The sequence below is a fragment of the Vespa crabro genome, chromosome 13, assembly GCF_910589235.1.
Source record: "Vespa crabro chromosome 13, iyVesCrab1.2, whole genome shotgun sequence".
Taxonomy (NCBI): domain Eukaryota; kingdom Metazoa; phylum Arthropoda; class Insecta; order Hymenoptera; family Vespidae; genus Vespa; species Vespa crabro.
In genome coordinates, this window is record NC_060967.1 from 2142619 (window position 1) to 2164487 (window position 21869).

Genomic DNA, 21869 nt, shown 5'->3' on the forward strand with positions numbered 1-21869 from the left:
AGGCGTTTGTAATGGATTTTATACAAGTTCAAAGCAAATATTCAATATTTCAATGAATTCAACATTTATGGCACAAATATTTAACATGTATTGTGTAATAGTTTTAAAAAATTTATGAATTTTTATTTCGCCACTTTGGAAGATATCCTTAATTGATCTGCCATTATTATCCATAATAGAGAATTGAAGGTAAATATCAATTCTTTACAATAAACGTTAAAGATTTATTTAAATAAGTATATCATTGTTATCTATCATCGAACTTACAACTGCTTTTAATATAATACAGTTTTGAAATTCTTTCAAATATATATATATACATATATACATACATACATACATACATACATACATACATACATATATATGTATATATATATATCAGTTCCGAAAATCATAACATTAAAATAGATTTTTATAATTAATATAACATAATTGTACTTAAAGCTTGACAGGATAATTTTCTAACATTTAGAAGAAGACTTTATAAATTGTTTGTAGCAAACTTTTGCAGAGTTTTAAGATCTTTAATTGCAAATTAAAAAAAAAAGAAACAAAAGAAAAAAAAAGAAAAGAAAAAAAGAAGGAAAAGAAAAGAAAAAATATAAAATGTAATTGTTAAGAAATTTCAGAGCAAAGAATTATTTTTACCTTACACTTTTGTTCAACGATAAGAATATACTTATGAACACTTATAGCGAATTGAACACGATTGAAATTCTTCTATAGAAGAAAATATATTTCTCCGTCACGTGAATCAGCGAAATTAAAAGAATACATTCATTTTTATATTACATCTTTGATCCTCGCGTAGTAGTATGAAACTGCATATTTTTTTTTTTTTTACATATATAAGGAAAAAAGTAAATTTTTTTCCAAATTTTCCTTTTAAAGTCTTGCCTTCTATTCCCAAGATACCCCGGCCCCCACAATCCAACGAAATTATATCCATTGGCATAAACTCATATCGAGTTGCCATTTAACAATTACCATTTACAATTATTCCCTATTATCGTATATTATTTCTCTTTCTTTTTTTTATTTTATTTTTATATATTCCACTAGATTCCACTAATATCTTTATAAGTTTATAGTCTTTGCACTTAACAACCAGCTCGTGTAACTCTCTTTCTCTTTCTCTTTCTCTTTCTCTCTCTCTCTCTCTCTCTCTCTCTCTCTCTCTCTCTCTCTCTCTCTCTCTCTCTCTCTCTTTCTCTCTCTTTGTCTCTCTGTTTGCGTGTAATCTAACAATATAAATGTCATGAGAAACTGTCGACAATATTTGTTAGATGAAGAACGCGATGATGTTCCAATCTGAGAAGATGATCCCACGTCTAATGACGTAAAAGATAATTAAGTATCTAGATTTTAAGTAATCTTCATTTGCCCATGCCAACGAGAGCTTCATCCATCAGCTCATCGTCCGTAATGCAGGGCGAAGCGGAGTGTGGGGACGGTGGTATAATTCTGGGCGATGGCGCAGGACTTTTGACAATGTGTACGCTCAAAGATGGACTTGGCGGAAATGTTGGTGGAGGTGGTGGCGGAGTATCCCTTCTTATTGGAGCTGCTTGAGTCATAGCTCGTTCTGATATAGACGTAAGGCTTAAATTCTTGCTCGTTTCTTTCGTACTGGAAAAATCTAATAACATTTCGGCAGCCTCTTGTGAATTAGAAGTAACCAATTCTGTTGTGTTCCTCACTGGAACCATAGTCGAGCCTACATCGCTATTGACAATACCGCCGATCGTTGTTGAAGTAGAAACGACCGACGGTGATAACTGTTGCTGTTGTTGCTGCTGTTGTTGCTGCTGTTGTTGTTGTTGTTGCTGTTGTTGTTGTTGCTGTTGTTGTTGCTGTTGTTGTGGTTGTGGTTGTTGCTGTTGCTGCTGCTGTTGCTGTGGTTGTTGTTGTTGCTGCTGTTGTTGTTGTTGTTGTTGCTGTTGTTGTTGTTGCTGCTGCTGCTGCTGTTTCTTCTCCTCGACAGATTTGTTATATTTACCTAGCACAGTCTCGGCCGGTTTCGTACTCAGATTCAGGCTCTCGGTGTTGCTGTTAGCGCAACTGGCACCATTTGCACCGTTTCCAGTAGCATTGGAAGATCCGCTTGCCAATGGCGGATACATCGATTTTGATATACACAGGGATTCCGAACCTTTAGGAAGAAGGGCCATGACGGCATTGCTGTTATTAGTATCATCCTTACTAGTGCCAGAACCGCTCAACGTGTTACTTAAAAATTGCGCGGCAGGTCTACCTACCGATGTTTCCTGACAAGAGTCTCGAGAATCATCAACGGATTGCATCGAAAGGTTGGTCGGAACATTAGAATCATGGGAACTGACCGCAGCTGGAGGTTGTAGCAGAAGGCCACTTGTACTATCGGATCCCACGTTTATCGGCATTGTCGTTGAAGTCGGCATGGAAAGATTGTCGGGCTTCGTTTGTACATGATCTCGTCTGTTTTGTGTACTCTGTGTCTGATCATCCGTATTACTTTTCGCGATCGAAGATACGGGATTGGAGATCGTTTGAAGCTTTCCTTGATCTGCCATTTGCTTTACGGCGAGATTATCCAACGACTTTCCAGATTCTGATAATTTCTTCTCGCTGTTATCGACATTTACGCGAGCTGACAACTTTGGTATTTGAAACTTGGTATCAAGTTGCTTCATCAAACCATCGACGACAAGCTGAGGCGGTAAACTTGGTAAACTAGGCAAACTGGAAATAGAAGCATGAGCTGCGAGTAGCTTAAAAGCTCTTTCGCTTTCGCTTTCCTCGCGAAGAGCGGAAGGACTAGACTTCCTCGAATCTGTCATACTTTTAGATCCAAAAATATTTTTCTCCGTTGACTTGGCCATCCTCAATTTATCGCGATTACGACTGAGATCGGTAACACTAGAGCTGGTTGTTTTCGGTGAGCCTAAAGATTTCGATGTAGAGGAACCTTTACCCAATAATCCACTGCCGCTACCACTGACACCTCCAACGACTCCCCCGCCATTACCACTGCTAGTATTTCCTCCGGACATTGATTTCAACGTTGGCAATACCTTCTGACCTAACAAGCCAGTTCTATTTCCACTAGTGCTACTACAACTAGACGAACCAGGTAACTTGGGTGATGCATGAGATTGCGGCTTCTTTGATGCAGGCCCAGAATTCACACCAGGTTTCAAACCTGTGTGAGCTTTGGATGATCCATTTCCTACCACAGAACCAGATGATACTGTTGTCGAAGGTACACCAGTCACCGATGTAACGGCGGTCGATGAAAGCTTTATACTCGTTCCTGACTTTGAATCCTTCGTACGAGTTTTGTTGATCGTTATCTTCATGCCATCCGAACTATGTTTAACCATATATTCTGCGGGATTCTTCGCGTCGATGGAAGAATTCTTGATAACGCATTTTCCCTCTACATTCTTGGTCGACGAACTACTGACGTTCCTTTCTTTTTGACTACTCGTACTACAGCTACCTCCGCTGCTCGTTTTCTGTCCGCCATTTCCACCTTCATCCGTACAATGTTGAGCATTTTTTAATTTATCTATAACCGCACTAAGAGAACCCTTTCTATTTCTTGCCTGTTGTTGAGCTATAGTCGACTTTGAAATATCGGAACTACCGGAAGGTGGTGTGTTACCACCACTGTTAGATACAGTCGATTGAATCTCAGTACCAGGTATTAAATCCAATTGTTTTACCTTAGTACCAGAAGATTTAGTCTTTGGACTTTGATGACCACTTGTACTTCCAAAACTTAATGACGTTTTCCTTTCTTTTTCACGACTAGAATCTTTACTGGAGGACGATGAGGAAGACTTAATTTTCGATGATATTGAATCGCCAGTTTTGCTGGAAGGGGAATTTGTTGCTGACTTGAGGGCAGACATACTTGGCTTTCCTGTACTCGTTGAGCTACCATGTTTCGGTGACGACGTTCCATGCTTTGGACTTACGCTTGCAGGTACAGACATGTGTTTAGGACTACTACTATAGACAGGTGAATGTTTCGGACTTTGTACGGGTTTGCTCGTTGATTGCTTTAATGTGGGACTGGACTTACCAACGAGGACAAGCGGGCTACTGTGTGTCGGGGACGGACTGAATTTTCTTATAGTAGCTGCTGGAGATGATGGACGAGAACCTACACTTGGAGGGGATTCGGTGGGTTTGATGCTCACCGAAACAGGTTTGGATAAAGGATCTTGCTTGGAAGGTAATTTGTCTGGTGGTGGTCCCATTGGATTATCTTCTCTTTTACGTTTACGTCTTTTCTCTAATTTTCCCTTATCCTCTGTTGATTTACTTTTGGAACTTTTTCTTTCTCTACGCTCTTCCGTCATAGTCTTTGCTGTGGTTGGTCCTGCTATTGGAGTTATAGTTATAGAACTTGGTAAACTGGCTTGCGGTGATGATGCTATGGGTATAATCTCAATTCCAGGTCTCCTTTCCAAACCCATACTCGTAAGTACAGAATTATAATTTGTTGTTTGACTCACGTTACTATTTGAAATTGGTGTTATACTTACTGATGGGGGTACAAGATTTTTATTCTCTTCAAATATATTCGGACTCTTTTTTTCTTCACGTTTCTTTGATTTACGATCTCTTTTAATAAGATCATCCACACCTTGAACTTCGTGTACCTCTACAATTTCACTTTCATTGTCTAGATCATAATCCGAACTTTTATCCGTACTTAACACATCGCCAGGATCGAGATTAGTAAAGTCTATACCACTGGCTAAACTAGCAGCAGAAGTTGGAGTAGACGTTCTAGTTTCATTTGTATTCTCCCTTCCACTGGTTGGTGTTCCAAGTGGTGTCGAGTCCGAGCTTGAACTTTCTAATAATATTTCATTAGTATCTTCACCTTTCCTTTTAGGACTGCGCCAAAATCCTTCTGCGATTTTCCTTTTGCGTGTCTTTTTCGTCTTTTCACTCGAAGGATTTGCTAAAGAATTTTTCGCCTGACCCAGTAATGCACTCAGTTGTAGAGGATTTAGCATAGCAGCGGTTGCTGTATCGGATTGGCCGGAATATGACGGAAACCCGATACTATTCTCCGTTCCGGCATCTAAAAAAGACTGCTGTTGTGGTTGTTGTAAAGTTTGCTGTCGTCCAATAGTTCCATTTCCATTACTTAAGTCAGATTCTTGCCTGATTTTTGTGTCTGCATTAGCGAAGTCAGGCATATTAGAACCAGCCTGACCATTCTGATCTTTTCCAGGCCCTATATTTGTGTTGTAATTTCCATTTCCACCGCTCATAGTATTCACTGGTAATGCGCTTCGACCTTCCCAAGTCTTCATCAACGTTCTCATTGTTAATGGTATACTGAGACATCTTTGTAAGACTTTACCAGTTAAGTCTGAAATTTGTTCTGCATTCATCATGCTTACACCGTAAAGTTTGCATTTCAATGCAGATATGTCCGTTAGATTTAATTCTGCTGTTGCCATTGTTTCTTCGAATGGATGTTCCAGGCTTATGGATATGTGTTGCCATGATAAAGCGCTTACCTCAAATATAATTGTATGTTCTGGATCTATACGAGCCATAGGTCTTACGCAACTTGAAATTAAAGAATTGAAGAGAGCTTGTTGCCGTAGATATACAAGAATTTGTGGAACGTGTGCTGGATGCGTGAAAGGAATACTGCCTATTAAAACTCCTTCCATATTCTTATTTTCTGTCATGAAATAACAATGATGTTGATCTGGCAAGGTCTGTAAAATAAATCATGCGTAATTATTATTTACAAATCCTCTTAAATTTCTCTTTTAAAATATTATAATTTTTTTCTTTTTATACATACAACATAAAGTCCTCTGTTATTTCGACCGTCTAAAGATCCATCACTAGCATGTTGTACTATTAAACTTAACAAGGAGTGAGGTGATGATACATCTGCGCACTCTAATTCAGTTACTTTTTGTATCCGTCGTACTAATTCCATACACATTGGCATTTTTTTAGTGAGTTTTAATACAAAACAGGCAGGTAACATTGATGAATTTGTGCCAGTTAAAGGAGCATACGATGGAGTGCTAAAACATTATTATAAATGTTAAACATTGATTTCTATGTAAATTATATTACTTTTACATAGATATAGATGGTTAACAAATTTTATTCACCTCTTTCCTGTGTTACTTCTATTTACAGTTATGATACTAGTTGTAGGCAGCTTGTGAGCAGTTGAACCTTCCATACAAACAGTAACAGAATGACCAATTTTTCGTTTAATAACAGTTTCTGGATTTAAAACATCACAAGTACGATTTTCTTGATCTATTAAATCATAAGGTGATACAAAATATGTTAATTTCATAGGATGACCTCCTTTCCGTCTTTCAAGAATTCCTATAATATAAGATGGTTTTAACGAAGAAACTTTTATTAAATCAAATAATATTTCTTTATATAAAGTAATAAAATGTGTACTAACCAACTGGACTTTTGTGAACAAGATTAAAAGGTTCCTTCATAAATGTTTGAAGTTGTGCCAGAACTCCTAAATCAGCCTCTAAAGATTGTAAAGCACTGAATGCTTTACATTTCACTTTTTTATCTGCATTTAATTGATATATAGAAGCTAAGCCTTCCAACTGTGTCGTAAAATCCACAAAATCACCTCGGGATAGACAAGAGGCCAGTACTTCGCAACTCTGGAATAATTAATTTTTTTTTTATAGGTTATAATATTCTTTACATATTATAACCTTTAAATATTATACCAAATGGTAAAATTTTTTTTGCTTTACCTGCTGTTCATTCTTTCCTTCATGATGAATTTTGACATCTTTAACTACACCCGTTGTTTCCAAAAGAACTTCTAAGAAAAACATATCGGATGATATAAAAAGCTCTGTACCTGGTGGTCCTGACATCATAAATTTTAATCTACAATAAAATATTAATTGTACAACAAACTATCAGAGTGTAAACATACATATACATACATATATATATATATATATATATATATATATATATATATATATCAGATTACAATAAATAGATAAAAATAAATACCCTAATTGCCTTGTTAAACTTTCTAAACGTTCTACCATAGATTGTAAAGATGTCACTTTTATAGAATGTTGCAAAGTATCTAAGCATTTTTGCAGCTGATTTTTTTCTACACTGTCAATGGCAAATCGTTTGTCCTGTAATCACAATACAAATAAATTACCTTTAAAAAAAAATGTTTTGTTTTTGTTTTTGTTTTTTTTTTTTTTTAACATACCAACATAGTCATACGTAAATTTTTGGCAGTTTCGACCAAAGACTTAAATCCAGAAGCCTTTGATCGTAACTTCTCCATCATCAACTCCATTTGCCATTCTTTTCCTTTTTCCGTTCCTGCACTGTTAGTACTAACATAAGGTTGCCCATCTGTGAATTAATGATTATGTAAAAGGTATTCATGATATATAAATATTTTTGTTTTATTAATGAAGATTTAACATTATCATTAATTCCATTGGTTTATTCATTTGGCATACAATACATATGAAAAAATAATTAATCGTAATTGAAACGTAATAGAAATTCATTTAATTTATGTTTTTTGTCTTATATTAAGAGCACTTTTTTTATATCACTTTTCCAATGAAACTTTTATGTAAAATCCGTATGAATAATAAAATAGAAATAGAAATTTTAACACATAGGGAAGTGTTCTCGAAATCATAATCACGTGAACAACAATTACCATACCACAATTTAACAGCTATACTTACTGGAGGGCTTCTGTCCGTTCCCCGCATCCATATATTCGAGGAAACAGTACAGAATTCACAAAAGACTACTTTAAACGTAATAAACGTTTCTGTTGTTTGTTGATATTCGAGACCATGATATTATATTATATCATGACGGGACTTTTACCACAGAACATCTCTCTTCGTTTGTATAGTTTAACCATAAATAATGACAGGAATCAAGATACGCCCATAAACATTATAACCTCATAGAATAAAAATGTAAAAGAGAGCATTTCTTCAAAGAAATTTAAGATATACAGAAAGCTGCCATCTTGATGATGCATTTAGTTTCTCAACCAATCAGAATGTTTCATTTCCCAACCAATCAGAATATTGTATTTCTAAACCAATCAACATCTTCGAAATAAGTGGCGCGATATTTGATTGCAGTAATAACCTATTATATCGATTTTGATTGAGAAAATATTCAATGAAACCTGCAAAATAAAATATTGATTCTATAAAATAAGAAAATATAAATTATTATATCTATAAGTAATATGATCCTTAATGAATAATTACTTTACACGTCACATATTTTTAATTATTTTCCAAAAAAATCTTCAAAATATATTTAATCATGCGTCGTTGTTAGAAATTGTACCATGCTGTATTAAATTAAAAAAATGACAAACTGCGCATGGCTTTTATCAAGTAGATTCAAATTTCAATTTTTCATTTATTGGAAAATAATTGTATTTCATCATTACATAAACAATGCAATAATAATATTGATAAATACAATACAAAATAAATATGACGTTAATCTATCAAATAATATTGTAATGCGTGATATCAATGGCCTTGATGACCTCGCAATAGTTACTTTGATAGAAAGATTACGAAAGAAAAGTAAAAAATATTTTGCAAGAATCTTCAATGAATAATTAACGATATCGTAATACAAATGAATTTTTTTTATTTATACAACTTACTGGGATATCTAATCAATGTATTTGGTTTACAATAAATTAATAAAACAACGTCGATAACAGATAAATCCTTTCCACGCGGTAGAGGAATAATATTTAGTGTACTGATTTGATTAGTATTTAATTTTATATATAATGGCAATATTAAAGTTTTATAAACTACCTGGATTAAAATCAGCACAGTTGAAAAAGAAATTAAATGATATACGTAAAGTATCAAGTATAGTGAGTGATCTTAAAACTGAATTGTGTTATTATATTGAAATTAAAGAAGAATTAAATGAAAGAGAAATACAATTGTTACAATGGTTATTGGTTTCGCCTATAGAAACGGACACATTAAAAAACGTTAGCGTATTTGATCAAAATAATGATATAATTACTCTCATTGAAATTGGTCCAAGGTAATTATTTTTTATTTTTATTATATAAAATATAATAATTTTGTGATATAAAATAATAATAATGTCTCATTCCAGATTGAATTTTTCTACTGCATTTTCGAGTAATGTAATATCCATATGCAAATCAATAGAATTAGATAAAGTAACAAGAGTAGAAATATCTATCAGATATCATGTCATACATAATGGTACATTAGATCAAACTACAGAATCTAAAGTATGTAAATATATTAATTATTTTTATTAATTTTAGTTTTATGAGTAATACTATAATGAATTTTCATTATTATAGATTGTAGATGTTTTACACGACAAGATGACAGAATGTAGATATGTAAAACCTATAGAGACTTTTGATCATGGATTTAAACCTGAAAAATGGTTTGAAGTAGACATATTAAAATATGGAAGAAATGCTTTAGAGGATGTAAGCAATAAATTAGGTATACGTCATTAATTATTTTAATTATATAATGAATTATAATTAAAAAATTATAGAATATAATTATCTCATGATATAACAGGTCTTGCCTTTGATAATTGGGATTTGGATTATTACACAAATTTGTTTTTACATAAACTTAAACGTAATCCAACTAGTGTCGAATGTTTTGATTTGGCACAATCAAACAGCGAGCATAGCCGACATTGGTTTTTTAAAGGAAAGATGATTATTGATGGAAAAGAAAAAAAACAATCTTTACTTGATATGATCATAGATACACAAAATTATTCAAATCCAAACAATGTCATTAAATTCAGTGATAACAGCAGTGCTATCGAAGGCTATGAAATAAACTTGTTGAGACCAGTTGATCCATCAAAATGTAGTCATTTTAATGTAGAAAAAATTAAACAAGATTTAATATTTACAGCAGAAACACATAATTTTCCAACTGGTGTTGCTCCATTCAGGTAATATTTAAGTTCTTCTATTTATTGTGTTTCTAGATATTACATTGCTTATACTTTTCACAATTAACAAATAAAATTTTTAGTGGTGCTACAACAGGAACAGGAGGACGTATAAGAGATATACAAGCCATTGGTAAAGGAGGCTATTATATCGCAGGAACTGCAGGATACAGTGTTGGAAATCTTCTCATTCCAGGTTTCCTATTTACTTAATAAATAAATAAATAAATAAATAAATAAATATATATATATATATATATATATATATATATATCATAATTACATCTGATATATTTTTGTCTATAAAGATTATAGTTTACCTTGGGAAGACAAAGAATGGGTATACCCTAGTAATATGGCATCACCATTACAAATTATAATTGAAGCAAGTAATGGAGCATCTGATTATGGAAATAAATTTGGAGAACCAATTATATCTGGTTTTGTACGTTCTTTTGGTTTGCTAGATCATGAAAATGTTAGAAGAGAATGGATAAAACCTATAATGTTTACCGGAGGTGTAGGTACAGTGGATGCAAATATGACAAAAAAAGAATTACCAGAAAAAGGTAAGCAATCAATATGAAAATACAATATATTATATAAGTTACATTGAAAATATTTTTTTTATAGATATGGAAGTTGTAAAAATTGGAGGACCTGTTTATAGAATTGGTGTTGGTGGTGGTGCAGCAAGTTCAGTTGAAGTATGTTTTTTTTTTTTTGAAAATAATTATTTTTATATAATGCTGCCTTTTCTATTGTTCAATAATTTATAGGTACAAGGTGATAATGAATCAGATTTAGACTTTGGTGCAGTGCAAAGAGGTGATCCTGAAATGGAACAAAAATTAAATCGAGTAATTCGTGCATGTGGGGAATTAGGTTCAAATAATCCAATTCTCAGCATTCACGATCAAGGTGCAGGAGGAAATGGTAAATAATGTTAATAAATTCAATCTATTCATTAAATAGTGTCAACTTCATATTATTATAGTAATATATTATATTAAATATATTGTATTCATATTTAGGAAATGTATTAAAGGAATTAGTTGAACCTGCCGGAGCTGTAATATTTACAAAGAAATTTGAATTGGGTGATCCTAGCATCAGTACATTAGAATTATGGGGTGCTGAATATCAAGAAAATAATGCTATACTTTGTAAACCAAAGGATGCAGATTTGCTCAAGCAAATAGCGGAACGTGAAAAATGTCCTATCAATTTTATTGGAAAGGTAATTGGAAATGGAAAAATTATTCTTTCTGAAGAGGATGACTTTGATTTATCAAAATATGAACAAAATAATATAAGGCATCCAGTTGATTTAGAACTTGAATTAGTACTTGGTAAGATGCCACAAAAGGTAAATTTGTTTTGTACTATTTTAATAATTTAGTATATCTATAAATATATAAAGAAATTTTAACAATTAAATATTTATTATTTATAGACATATGATCTTACAAGAAAACAGCTGCATTTATCACCTATCTGTTTGCCCAATGATTTGACAGTGGATTCAATTCTTGATAGAGTTCTACGTTTGCCTACAGTTGCTAGTAAACGTTATTTAGTTAATAAAGTTGATCGTTGTGTCACAGGATTAATTGCACAACAACAATGTGTTGGCCCATTACATACTCCTTTGGCTGATGTTGCTGTAACAGCTGTTTCAATATATTCAACAGTAAGAGAATGCATTTTAATTAATTATTTCTATTTTTAGGAAATGTTATTATAAAACTTTTCTTACATATTATTTCAGCATGGAATTGCAACATCGATTGGCGAACAACCAATAAAAGGCCTTGTGAATGCATCTGCCGGAGCACGTATGACAGTAGCAGAAGCTTTGAGTAATTTAGTATTTGTTGCAATTTCAAATATTCAGGTTTTTAATATTTATTAAACTTATATTATTCATAAACACAATATCAAATATATAATCTTATTAAATTTATAATAATCTTATTTTTAGGATGTTAAATGTAGTGGAAATTGGATGTGGGCTGCAAAATTACCAGGAGAAGGTGCAGCAATGTATGAAGCATGTACTGCTTTGTGTTCTATTATGAAAGAGTTTGGTATAGCTGCTGATGGCGGTAAAGATTCTCTTAGTATGGCTGCACGTGTAGAAAATAATGTTGTTAAGGCACCAGGAACACTTGTTATCTCTTGTTATGCACCGTGTCCTGATATAAGACAAGTAAATATCTTTTTTATTATATTTTGTGCAGATATTTTAATGGTTTAATTTTAATAGGTAATAACACCTGATTTAAAAGCACCTTCAGCTGGAAAAGAAGGTTATCTACTTTATGTTGATTTATCAAATGGTAAAAGTCGTATTGGTGGAACAGCCTTAGCACAAGTTTACAAACAACTTGGTAATGATACTCCAGATGTGGAGAATGCAATTCTAATTAAAAATGCATTTAATGCTACACAAAAATTGATAAAAGGTAATGTCTTTTGAATATATATACATATGTACATAAGTTCTATTTAAAAATAAATCTTTTTCTATTTTAATAATATTATATTGTACAGAGGGAAAAGTATTGGCAGGTCATGATGTAAGTGATGGAGGATTGATCACTTGTATATTAGAAATGGCTTTTGCTGGAATGTCTGGATTGGATATTAATATTTCTCATAAATCTGGATCTCCTATAGATATTTTATTCTCTGAGGAAGTTGGATGGATTCTAGAAATAGAAGAAAATAATTATGAATATTTAAACAATGTATTTAATCAGTTCAATATTCCAGTTTATTTGATAGGGAAGTCTGTTGGTTTTGGATTTCAATCAAAGGTAATTTCTATGTTCATTCTTGCAAATATTTATTATGCATCAAATTAAATGATTCTTTCTATTTTAGGTGTCTTTTAAAGTAAATGCAAAGGTTGTATTGGATACTATTATAGAACCATTAATGTATACATGGGAAGAAACAAGTTATCAATTAGAGCGTAGACAAACTAATATTAGCTGTGCTCTAGAAGAATTTAATGGACTAAAAGAAAGAACTATTCCTGATTATAAGTTAACATTTAATCCTGATCATAAACCTTATTCAATTGAAAAATTATTAATCTGTAAGTGTGATGTTAAATAAGTATATGAATTTTTTTACAATAATAATATTACTATGTATATAATGATATATAAAATTGTATTACAGCTAATATAAAAGTCGCTGTGATTCGTGAAGAAGGTATAAATGGTGATAGAGAAATGGCCGTGTCTTTGGAACAAGCAGGTTTTGAAGTTTGGGATGTAACAATGCAAGATTTATTAAGCAATGATATTACACTTGATAGATTCAAAGGTGTTATTTTTCCTGGTGGATTTAGTTATGCAGGTAAAATGTCATGCATTTAAATAAATAATTCTTAAAAGAAATAAATATTTCTTTAATAATGAAAATTATTTACAGACGTTTTAGGCTCTGCAAAAGGATGGGCGGCATGTTTGAAATTTCATCCACTATTAAAAAAACAATTAGAAATATTTGTTAATTCCAAAGACACGTTCAGTTTAGGAGTATGTAATGGCTGTCAATTAATGAGTTTGTTAGGATGGATTGGAAAAGATAATGGTAAATTTATATGTTATGTAAAAAAATATAAAATCTTGACATGCAGAGACATTATGTATTATCTTATTGATTATAGGTTATAAAGAAGAACCAGAGATTTTCTTAGATCATAATATATCAGAAAGATTTGAATGTCGATGGAGTAATGTTAGAATTGAAAAATCACCGTCTATCATGCTGCAAGGAATGGAGGGTAGTATATTTGGTGTATGGATTGCACATGGTGAAGGAAGATTTACATTTCGCAACAGTGAATTATTGCATACACTGAAAAAATTAAACTGTCTTGCGATTAAATATACTGATGATTATGGTAATCCTACTGAAAAATATCCATTCAATCCTAATGGTAGCATAGGTGGGTTGATAAATATATATATATATGTATATATGTGTGTGTGTGTATATGTGCTTAAAATAATAATATATATAAACTTATTTATACATAAAATTATAAAAGAATGAATCATTTTCATTAGAAGGTATAGCTGCTATATGTTCAACGAACGGTCGACATTTGGCTATGATGCCACATCCAGAAAGATGCACACAAATGTGGCAATGGCCTTGGAAACCCATAGAAACGAAATATGAAAGGTCCCCTTGGCAACGTATTTTTGATAATGCTTATGCGTGGTGCTTATCACCAAAAAATTGAATATGTAAATATATTAAAGAATGTTGTAAAAAAGAATTCATTATATATTATATTATAGAATATAAAATCTAACTTTTTTTTTGCAAAATTAATATTTCTTTTTTTTTTTGAACATTTTTAATAAACTTACAATTTATATAAAACTTTTTACTTCTTATTTTCAGAAATATATTATAGCATGATCAAATATTTATAGTAAAAAGATATAAAAAAAGAAAAATTTAGCATTGAACATTTCATTATTCATATGGATTTTGTCTAACTTTAAAAACTTGATTTAAAGGATCATAAGGTGTATAATGACTTGAGGTATAGATGTCATCGAGTTGTAAATCACATCGTAGAATAACTACACCAGATGGATTTACTTTAACTTTTATCTTTGTATGTGGCAATAAGACACCATAGTTCACATCCTCGTATAAATCCTACAAATATTTTAAATATAAATATTTTTCTTTAGGCTTATTAAAATGATGAATTTTAATATTAATAACGTACTTCTACTTTGTATCCTCCAGGATATTGTAAGCCAAGTTCTTTTAATGTGACTGAAACATCCGAAGGTGTACCATCTGTTCTTCTATTCAAGAACGCAATTGCATAAGAATAATATGATTGATGTATGGGCGTTATTGGTCGTGCCCATATTTCGATACCTTTATGCTACAAAAAAAAAAAAAAAAAAAAAAAAAAAAAAGAAAAGAAAAAAAAGAAGTTTAATTATACTTTCGAATATGTTAATTCATATTTAAAATTTCGATATGTATGACGAGATTACTAACTTTATATATACGACGACCTTGTATACCAAGTGGATCTTGATCCACAGCAATTATTTTTTTGTTTTGTAAAATAGCTTTGTATTCTGGTCTGATTGTTCGAAGATCAACAGACATTAATAAAGGTGCAGCTAAAATAGCCCATAGAGCCATTTGTGTTTTACTTTGTTCATAACTTAAACCAAAGTTACCAATAATTAACATATCAGGATCATTCCAATGTCCAGGTCCAGCATTTGGTACAATAGAATCCTGATTATTTCCATAGTAATCAATAATACTTTCTAAACTGTTCCAAGAATCTTGTATGTCATCAAAATTTCTCCAGAGGTTGCAATGTTCTATTATGGCAGTAAAGTTTGGCTAAAAATTAAATATATTTATTGCATGCTATAGTTACATTCAAATATGTTACGAATACAACTAACTATGAATGTGACTAGATAATTAAATGAATGAAAGTGTGGTAAGATTTTACTAATCACTTGTACTTTTACTGTCAACTGAGAAAAAAAGCATGATAGTTATTATACTCTTGTTATATTCGCGTGTGATTTTTTCTTTTCTTACAACTAAATAATAAGCGTGTCAGTGTACACCTCCCGTTTCCTAAAGTATATTCTCCATATGGAGGTAGTATCCATAATATGTGTGATACTCTTCCCCCACTCCATCACTCTCACTCGCTGCAGATCTCGTGTTTATCAATCCATAGCGTCTCTTCGCGTAGTAGTAAAGATTACGGTGATCACAGGTAGAGAGAGGATTAGAGTGGGGCACACTCGTAACAGAGAATTAACAACATACTATGCCATTGTATAGATAGAGCTGGTTTTATGCTTGTTAAGAAAAGAAAAAGAAAAAGAAAAAGAAAAAGAAAAAAAAGACGGAGGCAGAAAAAATTTGCTGCACTATTATTGAGATGAGAGAAATTCTAACTAGAGAGAATATTTGAGAAATTGAAAAGCTTGTAAAAATGATTAAATAATGTTCTATAAAAATAAAATTAAAAAATTTAATGACCCGTTTTTTTTTTTTTTTTTTTTTTATTAGAATATCTATTAGAAAATTTAGATTTTTATAATACTGACCTGCATACCAGCATAAATTTGATAAACAGGCCAACTGCATGAATATATCATAGGTCTGCCTGTTTGATTTAAATAAAATCCAAATTCTGGATATCCTAAAATATAAAATGATATAATCATTTTATATTCACAGTAATAATAAAAACTATATATATATATTAATTATTTTAATAAAATAAATTACTTCATTCTATAAGAATGATAAACATTCATTATTAATATAATATAAATAATGCTTTAATATAAACATACCTCTATCCATTTCTGATGGATGTGCATAACACCCATCAAGTTTTACATAATCTACATCCCAAGATCCAAAGGTCAATGCATCAGTTTCTAAATATCCAATTACTCCAGGATAACCAGCACATGTATAATTACCAAAATCTTCATAGATTCCAAATTTAAGTCCTTTTGAATGGATCTACACAATTATGTAAAATAAATAAATATATAATAAATAATAATAATACTTGAAGTAATATTTTATTTAGAAAAAGCATAAAAATTATAAAGAGTTAGTAGATATACAGTTATAAAGAGTTTAATAGATTTTTATCATAAAATTCTTCAACGTTACAAATTTTTAACATATATAATATAATATTTTAAAAAGATTATATTAACTTACATAATCAGCTAAATTTTTCATCCCATATGGGAAACGTTTCCTATCTGGGACCAATTGACCATTATAATCTCGATCTTTCTCTAACCAACAATCATCTATATTAATATATTCATATCCTACTGCTGCATAACCATCTGCTACAACAATATCTGCCATTGTTCGAAATAGTTGGTCGCTGCAATAAAAAATATATGATATTACTAGCTAATATACAAATTTTATCATGATATATACATATATATATTAGTAGAAAATATAAAAATATATAAACAAATAGTATTAATATCAAATATATACATATTATTTGTCTAAAAAATTTGGAATAAATTTATTTATCATTATAAACTTCTGTATAAAAAAATAATAAAAGAACATGAGTCGAATATATCATTGTTTATCTTATGTTTATAATATATTATTTATGAAGCATATATCTTTCTGATTTTCAATATTTATAACAGAAATAAAGTTAAATAAAGTAAAAGTAAAAAAGATGTATAATAAAATCTAATAAATAGATATCTCAATGTAATAGAGTTTATTCTAGTTTAACAGAAAAAGAAAGTAAAAGTGTACATTACCTTATACAATTGTCAGGATCATTTTTGCAGTCAGTATTACATCTAAATCTTTCCCAGGCCAACCACCCCATGGGTGGCGTCCTAGCTAATCCATTTTCCAGAGCTATTACCACTTGACTTGCTGACACAAGAAAGCACCATATCCACACTGTTAGCACCATTTCTGCAAAGACTATGTATGGCTTAATACTTTTTTTTTCTCTTAATCCAATCAGACGAATAAACTTTAGTGAAAGATACTATAACGTGATTCCGGTTGCATAATTTGGAAAAAGAGTAGAGAAAAAAAATATACAAATATATGTGTATATATATATATATATTTTTTTTTTTTTTTTTTTTTTTTTTTTTTTTTTCAAAGAAACACAACGTTATAGACACAATGGGATCTCGTCATTAGGACGAAGACAAGATCTCCATAGACATCCTATGCTGCTCCTGGCACACTGATCTGATATAAGACCTCCAAGCCAAGAGCACTTTCACCCAATGCCCCATTTCATTTTTATACACAACCACCGCTGTTTAAAGTCGTGTGCATTGGTCTCTCTAATATACATGCACATACACAACTATCACTTTTGATAGTAGTGAGATTCATCGCCGGCATATTTGCACATACTGTTTTTTCTTTTTTTTTTTTCTTTTCCCCCTTCATCGCACGAGGAAAGAGAATTGCACGGTGCCTTTTTTTTTCTTTTCTTCTTTACAAATTCTTTCTCATTTTCAATCTTACGTGTTTTCTCTCTTTCTCTCTCACTCTCTCTCTCTCTTTTTTTCGACTTTACTTTTACAGGTTATACAACATAATCGCGCCAAAGGAGAAGAATTTGTGCGTGCGCCTGCGTGCAAAAGAATCCTAATCTTTCTTGATAAATATATATGAAACTATTTTAAACGTTATTAAAAGAACATACAAGATAAGAGAAAGTGATAATTAAATGTAAAACGAATTTAAAAACTTAACGTTTTTTTTTGGTAAATGATCGTGTCTGATAATTTGCAAATGGACGAATGAAATCTATTAAAATAAAAGAATCTTACGTCGTGATATTTTATTTTCTAATGAAAATATTTCCTTGTATTAAAAAAAAAAGAAGAAAAAGAAGAAAAGAAAAAAAAGAAGAAAAGAAAAAAAAAGAAGAAAAGAAAAAAAAAGAAAAATGTATAAATCTACATAAAATCTTCGTCTCTTCTAAAGCTTTCCAATCACTTAGCTATGAGAAGCCAGGGGCGTGTTCTATGATTAGGTTTCCATGTATCCTGTGCTACACTCTCCGAGCTAATTTCATTTGTTGAATATATATACGTATGTATAATTTATATATATATATATATATATATATATATATATATGTGTTATGTACGTATGTATGAGATTAAATAAGTGAGTGTTGAAGTCAGTGATTTGTGTTAACTATAAGCGAGATCTCTAGCGTGTAATGTAACGAGTGGGTGGTTTTAACGTGTAAGAGAAAGATAGGAAAGAATTTAATAAAAACAATGACGACAGAATATAAATGGCATTGGATATTACTAAAGACGAGAAATATATACATATTCATACCCATTGATGTATTTTAAACGCGAACCGTGAGAAAGTTAAGAAAAACCAAAGCCCGGAAATCAAAGTATTATATCCAAGCAAGGGATATATATATATATATATATAACTAACGGATCTTTACGCTTGCGAAATCAGAATGGCAATCGAAAAGCAAAACTATCGGACAAAGGAAATGTCATAGCTACGAAATACGATGATGTATTAGACGTTACTAAAGCACGCCATATTAGCCAATTCGATTTATTATACAATTCGAAAAATTTTACACTTTTTCTTTTTTCTTTCGAAAAAATTATTCTAATCAAATTTAATATTATAACGAAAATAACAAAAAAAAAATAATTACTAATTAGTTCTTATGCGATTGTAGATATTCGATATCCTAGAATAATTCGAATTTTATCGAAATAATATGAAATTTGAAAATCCACCGCAAGCGCGCCATATTCAAATATTTAATACATAAAACAATTCAACAACTTTGAAATATTTTTTTCTTTTCTTTTCTTTTTTTTTTTTTTTTTAGAAGAAATTAATCAAATTTAATATTAGTATAACAAAAAAAAAAATATGAATATTCGTTTAATTTTTATATAATCGTGGATATCAAATATTCAATAAAAAAGAATTTCGACTTGTGAAGATCAGTACAAACCTCCAAAATTCACTGATCAATAACACTAGACATACGTCTTTCGATATAAAACAATTCGCGAGTTTGAAATACTTGTAACAAGGTTTTTTTTTGGTCTTATCTCGAAAGAGATCGCATAGATACAGACCGTACCTTACATTCACATGAACACAAAAATGAAGGCATACCTTGTGATACGAAGTAAAACAGACTATTGCGTTATCTTTGTCACATTCGCGCAAGTAATTTATATGTACGCTATTTATCTTTAGTAGTAATCGATCGATCATAGTAATTAATAAAAAATGTCAATACATAATTCAATTCTAATCAATTGATCTATTACAAATCATTGTAATCTATAATAATAATAATAATAATAATAATCATAATGCGATTAATCTTGCAAGATTTATTTCAATAATCATTATTTGATATCAAAACGAAACTTTATATTTTTCATTGATAATATTGAAAACAAAAAAAAAAAAAAAAAAAAAAGAAAAAAAAAGAAGAAATAAAATATTATGCAATAATGAATAATTATATAAAATTATAAGGAGTACGTAATAAGCGCGTAAAATCGCATTAATCTAACGTATAAATATATCTAAGGATCTTTTAACACTTACTACTGTTAGCTAATGACTCTTTTTAACTTAAATAGAACTACAAATGTTACTTTTAGCCTCAACAAACAGTACACGTTTGTCAGTAGTGTAACTACAGCTGTAAATTCCGTCACTGCTAATGGATATACGTAAACATAAATATTAGTAACGTTTTTATGAGCATTTGTGAGTGAAGGTAATAACTGGTTGATAACTTCCTAGATGTGTATAATACATCACAAGGCTCTCACAATAAGTCATTACTTTTATTTATACATCTTATTTTAAGGTGTGTTTTAATTTAATATAGAAATGTATTTATTGATTATTTTATAACCTCCTTTTCAATGTTATAATGAAAAACGAATAAATCAGATTACATTCATTCAATTACATTGATAAATGTGTAAACGTTTTTGAAAGTTCAAATATGTAAACTTAAACTTTGAGTTTGTTTATTTATTTATTTTTTTTTTTTTTTATATGCTTTGTTATTTCGTGTATATAGATATTTATAATTTTTTCTTATCATATTATTTTTTTTTTTTAATGTATGAATTATTTTAAAAAAGTTATGCATACTCGTTGTTTGTCTTCTTTAAGGCGGCGACAATTTTCTCACCGTTTCGTTTTCTTTCTTTTTCTTTTTATTTTTTTTTTAAATTAAAAAAGAATGTATATCAAGGTTAATGAACATAATATACTGTTCAAGTGTATATAGAACAAGGATAACATACCGTGATATTATGTGATATTATTGTGATCACTTTGGTTAACCTCATTCTTCGCGAGTTCGTTGTTTTATTGACCTTGTTTTTTAATATTTTTTTTTTTTATCTTATTTTATTATCATCATAATCATCGTCACGATATTACGCAGATATTTGACATATCAAAAGAATATCTCTTTTTTTTTTGTTTTCGTATATCCAACATAAGCGTATAAATATATATATCAATGACATTATTTATAGCAGTCGTTTATCTCGATTAAAACAATTTTGATTAATCTATCAGGCGTATTTTATTATTTTTTTTTTTTTTTATATCTTGCAATATTTTCATCCTCCAAAAAAATAAAAATAAAGACAAGGATTTTTAGCAAAATTGTGAAAAATATTTCTCTTCATATTATATCTTAAATTTATATTGAATAAATTCTGTATCTTACCTTCATTTACAGATGTAAGTTATCAGAGATAGATTACTAACTAATCCCTTTGTCTTAGTTCCTTTTATATATAAGTTCGTTTAAGTACTTTTATATTTTGAGTAAATTATTTGATAATCTTTTGTATTATCAATTGATTATACAAGTTCATCAACCTATCCTATTATCTAAAAATGTTGATAATGATTTCAGAATTTTATTTATGAAAGATAAGTGTTCTGTAAGCTTGGAATTCTTTAATATACGAAGCATTAAATATTGCTAAAAAAGAAAGAAAAAAAGAAATAGAAAAATAAAAAAAAGAATGCATTATTAAAAAATATTGAATATATATTTGTAAGAAATTCTTATGATATAGAACATAAATCTTTTAATTCTATGTATATTCAAGTAACGATATGCGATAAATAATATATTTTTTAAAAAAACATAATCATAATCTAATAAAAATTATTCCCACATCTCGTTACTTGCATTCATATGGACGGAAATTAAATTT

At 30.2% G+C, this 21869-nt stretch overlaps 3 protein-coding genes across 11 annotated transcripts; 1 reads left to right on the forward strand and 2 right to left on the reverse strand.

Annotated features, from left to right (window-relative positions):
* Positions 1-361: 361 nt before the first annotated feature.
* LOC124428861 (mediator of RNA polymerase II transcription subunit 1) lies at positions 362-7968 on the reverse strand. 2 transcript variants are annotated; one of them, XM_046973437.1, is made up of 9 exons: positions 7758-7968; positions 7262-7410; positions 7048-7181; positions 6777-6915; positions 6461-6680; positions 6150-6375; positions 5828-6059; positions 2262-5738; positions 1894-2155 (listed from the first exon to the last, which is right to left on the reverse strand). In XM_046973437.1, exons 1-9 carry the CDS (start codon positions 7786-7788, stop codon positions 2036-2038), a joined length of 4728 nt encoding a protein of 1575 aa, XP_046829393.1. In that variant the 5' UTR covers positions 7789-7968; the 3' UTR covers positions 1894-2035. The 2 variants fall into 2 exon arrangements, with proteins under 2 accessions (XP_046829391.1, XP_046829393.1); XM_046973435.1 differs by having other exon boundaries at positions 362-5738; positions 7758-7967.
* A 503-nt stretch (positions 7969-8471) lies between these two features.
* LOC124428862 (phosphoribosylformylglycinamidine synthase) lies at positions 8472-14603 on the forward strand. 3 transcript variants are annotated; one of them, XM_046973439.1, is made up of 20 exons: positions 8472-9117; positions 9193-9334; positions 9410-9560; positions 9642-10032; positions 10116-10228; positions 10341-10601; positions 10666-10739; positions 10812-10968; positions 11067-11401; positions 11489-11725; positions 11804-11929; positions 12017-12244; positions 12302-12500; positions 12589-12854; positions 12922-13138; positions 13225-13404; positions 13480-13641; positions 13718-13999; positions 14121-14303; positions 14464-14603. In XM_046973439.1, exons 1-19 carry the CDS (start codon positions 8849-8851, stop codon positions 14297-14299), a joined length of 3969 nt encoding a protein of 1322 aa, XP_046829395.1. In that variant the 5' UTR covers positions 8472-8848; the 3' UTR covers positions 14300-14303; positions 14464-14603. The 3 variants fall into 3 exon arrangements, with proteins under 3 accessions (XP_046829395.1, XP_046829394.1, XP_046829396.1); XM_046973438.1 differs by lacking the exon at positions 14464-14603 and having other exon boundaries at positions 14121-14364; XM_046973440.1 differs by lacking the exon at positions 14464-14603 and having other exon boundaries at positions 8474-9117; positions 9993-10032; positions 14121-14364.
* Positions 14454-21468, reverse strand: LOC124428864 (alpha-N-acetylgalactosaminidase). 6 transcript variants are annotated; one of them, XM_046973443.1, is made up of 8 exons: positions 21371-21468; positions 17388-17550; positions 16807-16981; positions 16425-16599; positions 16173-16267; positions 15085-15444; positions 14801-14965; positions 14454-14727 (listed from the first exon to the last, which is right to left on the reverse strand). In XM_046973443.1, exons 2-8 carry the CDS (start codon positions 17546-17548, stop codon positions 14539-14541), a joined length of 1320 nt encoding a protein of 439 aa, XP_046829399.1. In that variant the 5' UTR covers positions 17549-17550; positions 21371-21468; the 3' UTR covers positions 14454-14538. The 6 variants fall into 6 exon arrangements, with proteins under 6 accessions (XP_046829399.1, XP_046829398.1, XP_046829402.1 ...); XM_046973442.1 differs by having other exon boundaries at positions 17388-17559; positions 21371-21464; XM_046973446.1 differs by lacking the exon at positions 21371-21468 and adding an exon at positions 20221-20340 and having other exon boundaries at positions 17388-17559.
* Between the last annotated feature and the right edge of the window lie 401 nt (positions 21469-21869).

What these genes read in the sequence shown, in the direction of transcription:
- LOC124428861 (XM_046973435.1), bottom strand. Translation starts at nt 7,788, where the DNA reads ATGGATGCGGGGAACGGACAGAAGCCCTCCA. An exon ending in ATTTACGTATGACTATGTTG is followed by an intron (nt 7,182 to 7,261) that starts GTATGTTAAAAA and finishes TTGTGATTACAG; the next exon opens with GACAAACGATTTGCCATTGA. An exon ending in AAGGAAAGAATGAACAGCAG is followed by an intron (nt 6,681 to 6,776) that starts GTAAAGCAAAAA and finishes TAATTATTCCAG; the next exon opens with AGTTGCGAAGTACTGGCCTC.
- LOC124428862 (XM_046973439.1), top strand. Translation starts at nt 8,849, where the DNA reads ATGGCAATATTAAAGTTTTATAAACTACCTGGATTAAAATCAGCACAG. An exon ending in CTCATTGAAATTGGTCCAAG is followed by an intron (nt 9,118 to 9,192) that starts GTAATTATTTTT and finishes GTCTCATTCCAG; the next exon opens with ATTGAATTTTTCTACTGCAT. An exon ending in TCAAGGTGCAGGAGGAAATG is followed by an intron (nt 10,969 to 11,066) that starts GTAAATAATGTT and finishes ATTCATATTTAG; the next exon opens with GAAATGTATTAAAGGAATTA.
- LOC124428864 (XM_046973443.1), bottom strand. Translation starts at nt 17,548, where the DNA reads ATGGTGCTAACAGTGTGGATATGGTGCTTTCTTGTGTCAGCAAGTCAA. An exon ending in GATCCTGACAATTGTATAAG is followed by an intron (nt 16,982 to 17,387) that starts GTAATGTACACT and finishes TTTTTATTGCAG; the next exon opens with CGACCAACTATTTCGAACAA. An exon ending in TGAAAAATTTAGCTGATTAT is followed by an intron (nt 16,600 to 16,806) that starts GTAAGTTAATAT and finishes ATAATTGTGTAG; the next exon opens with ATCCATTCAAAAGGACTTAA.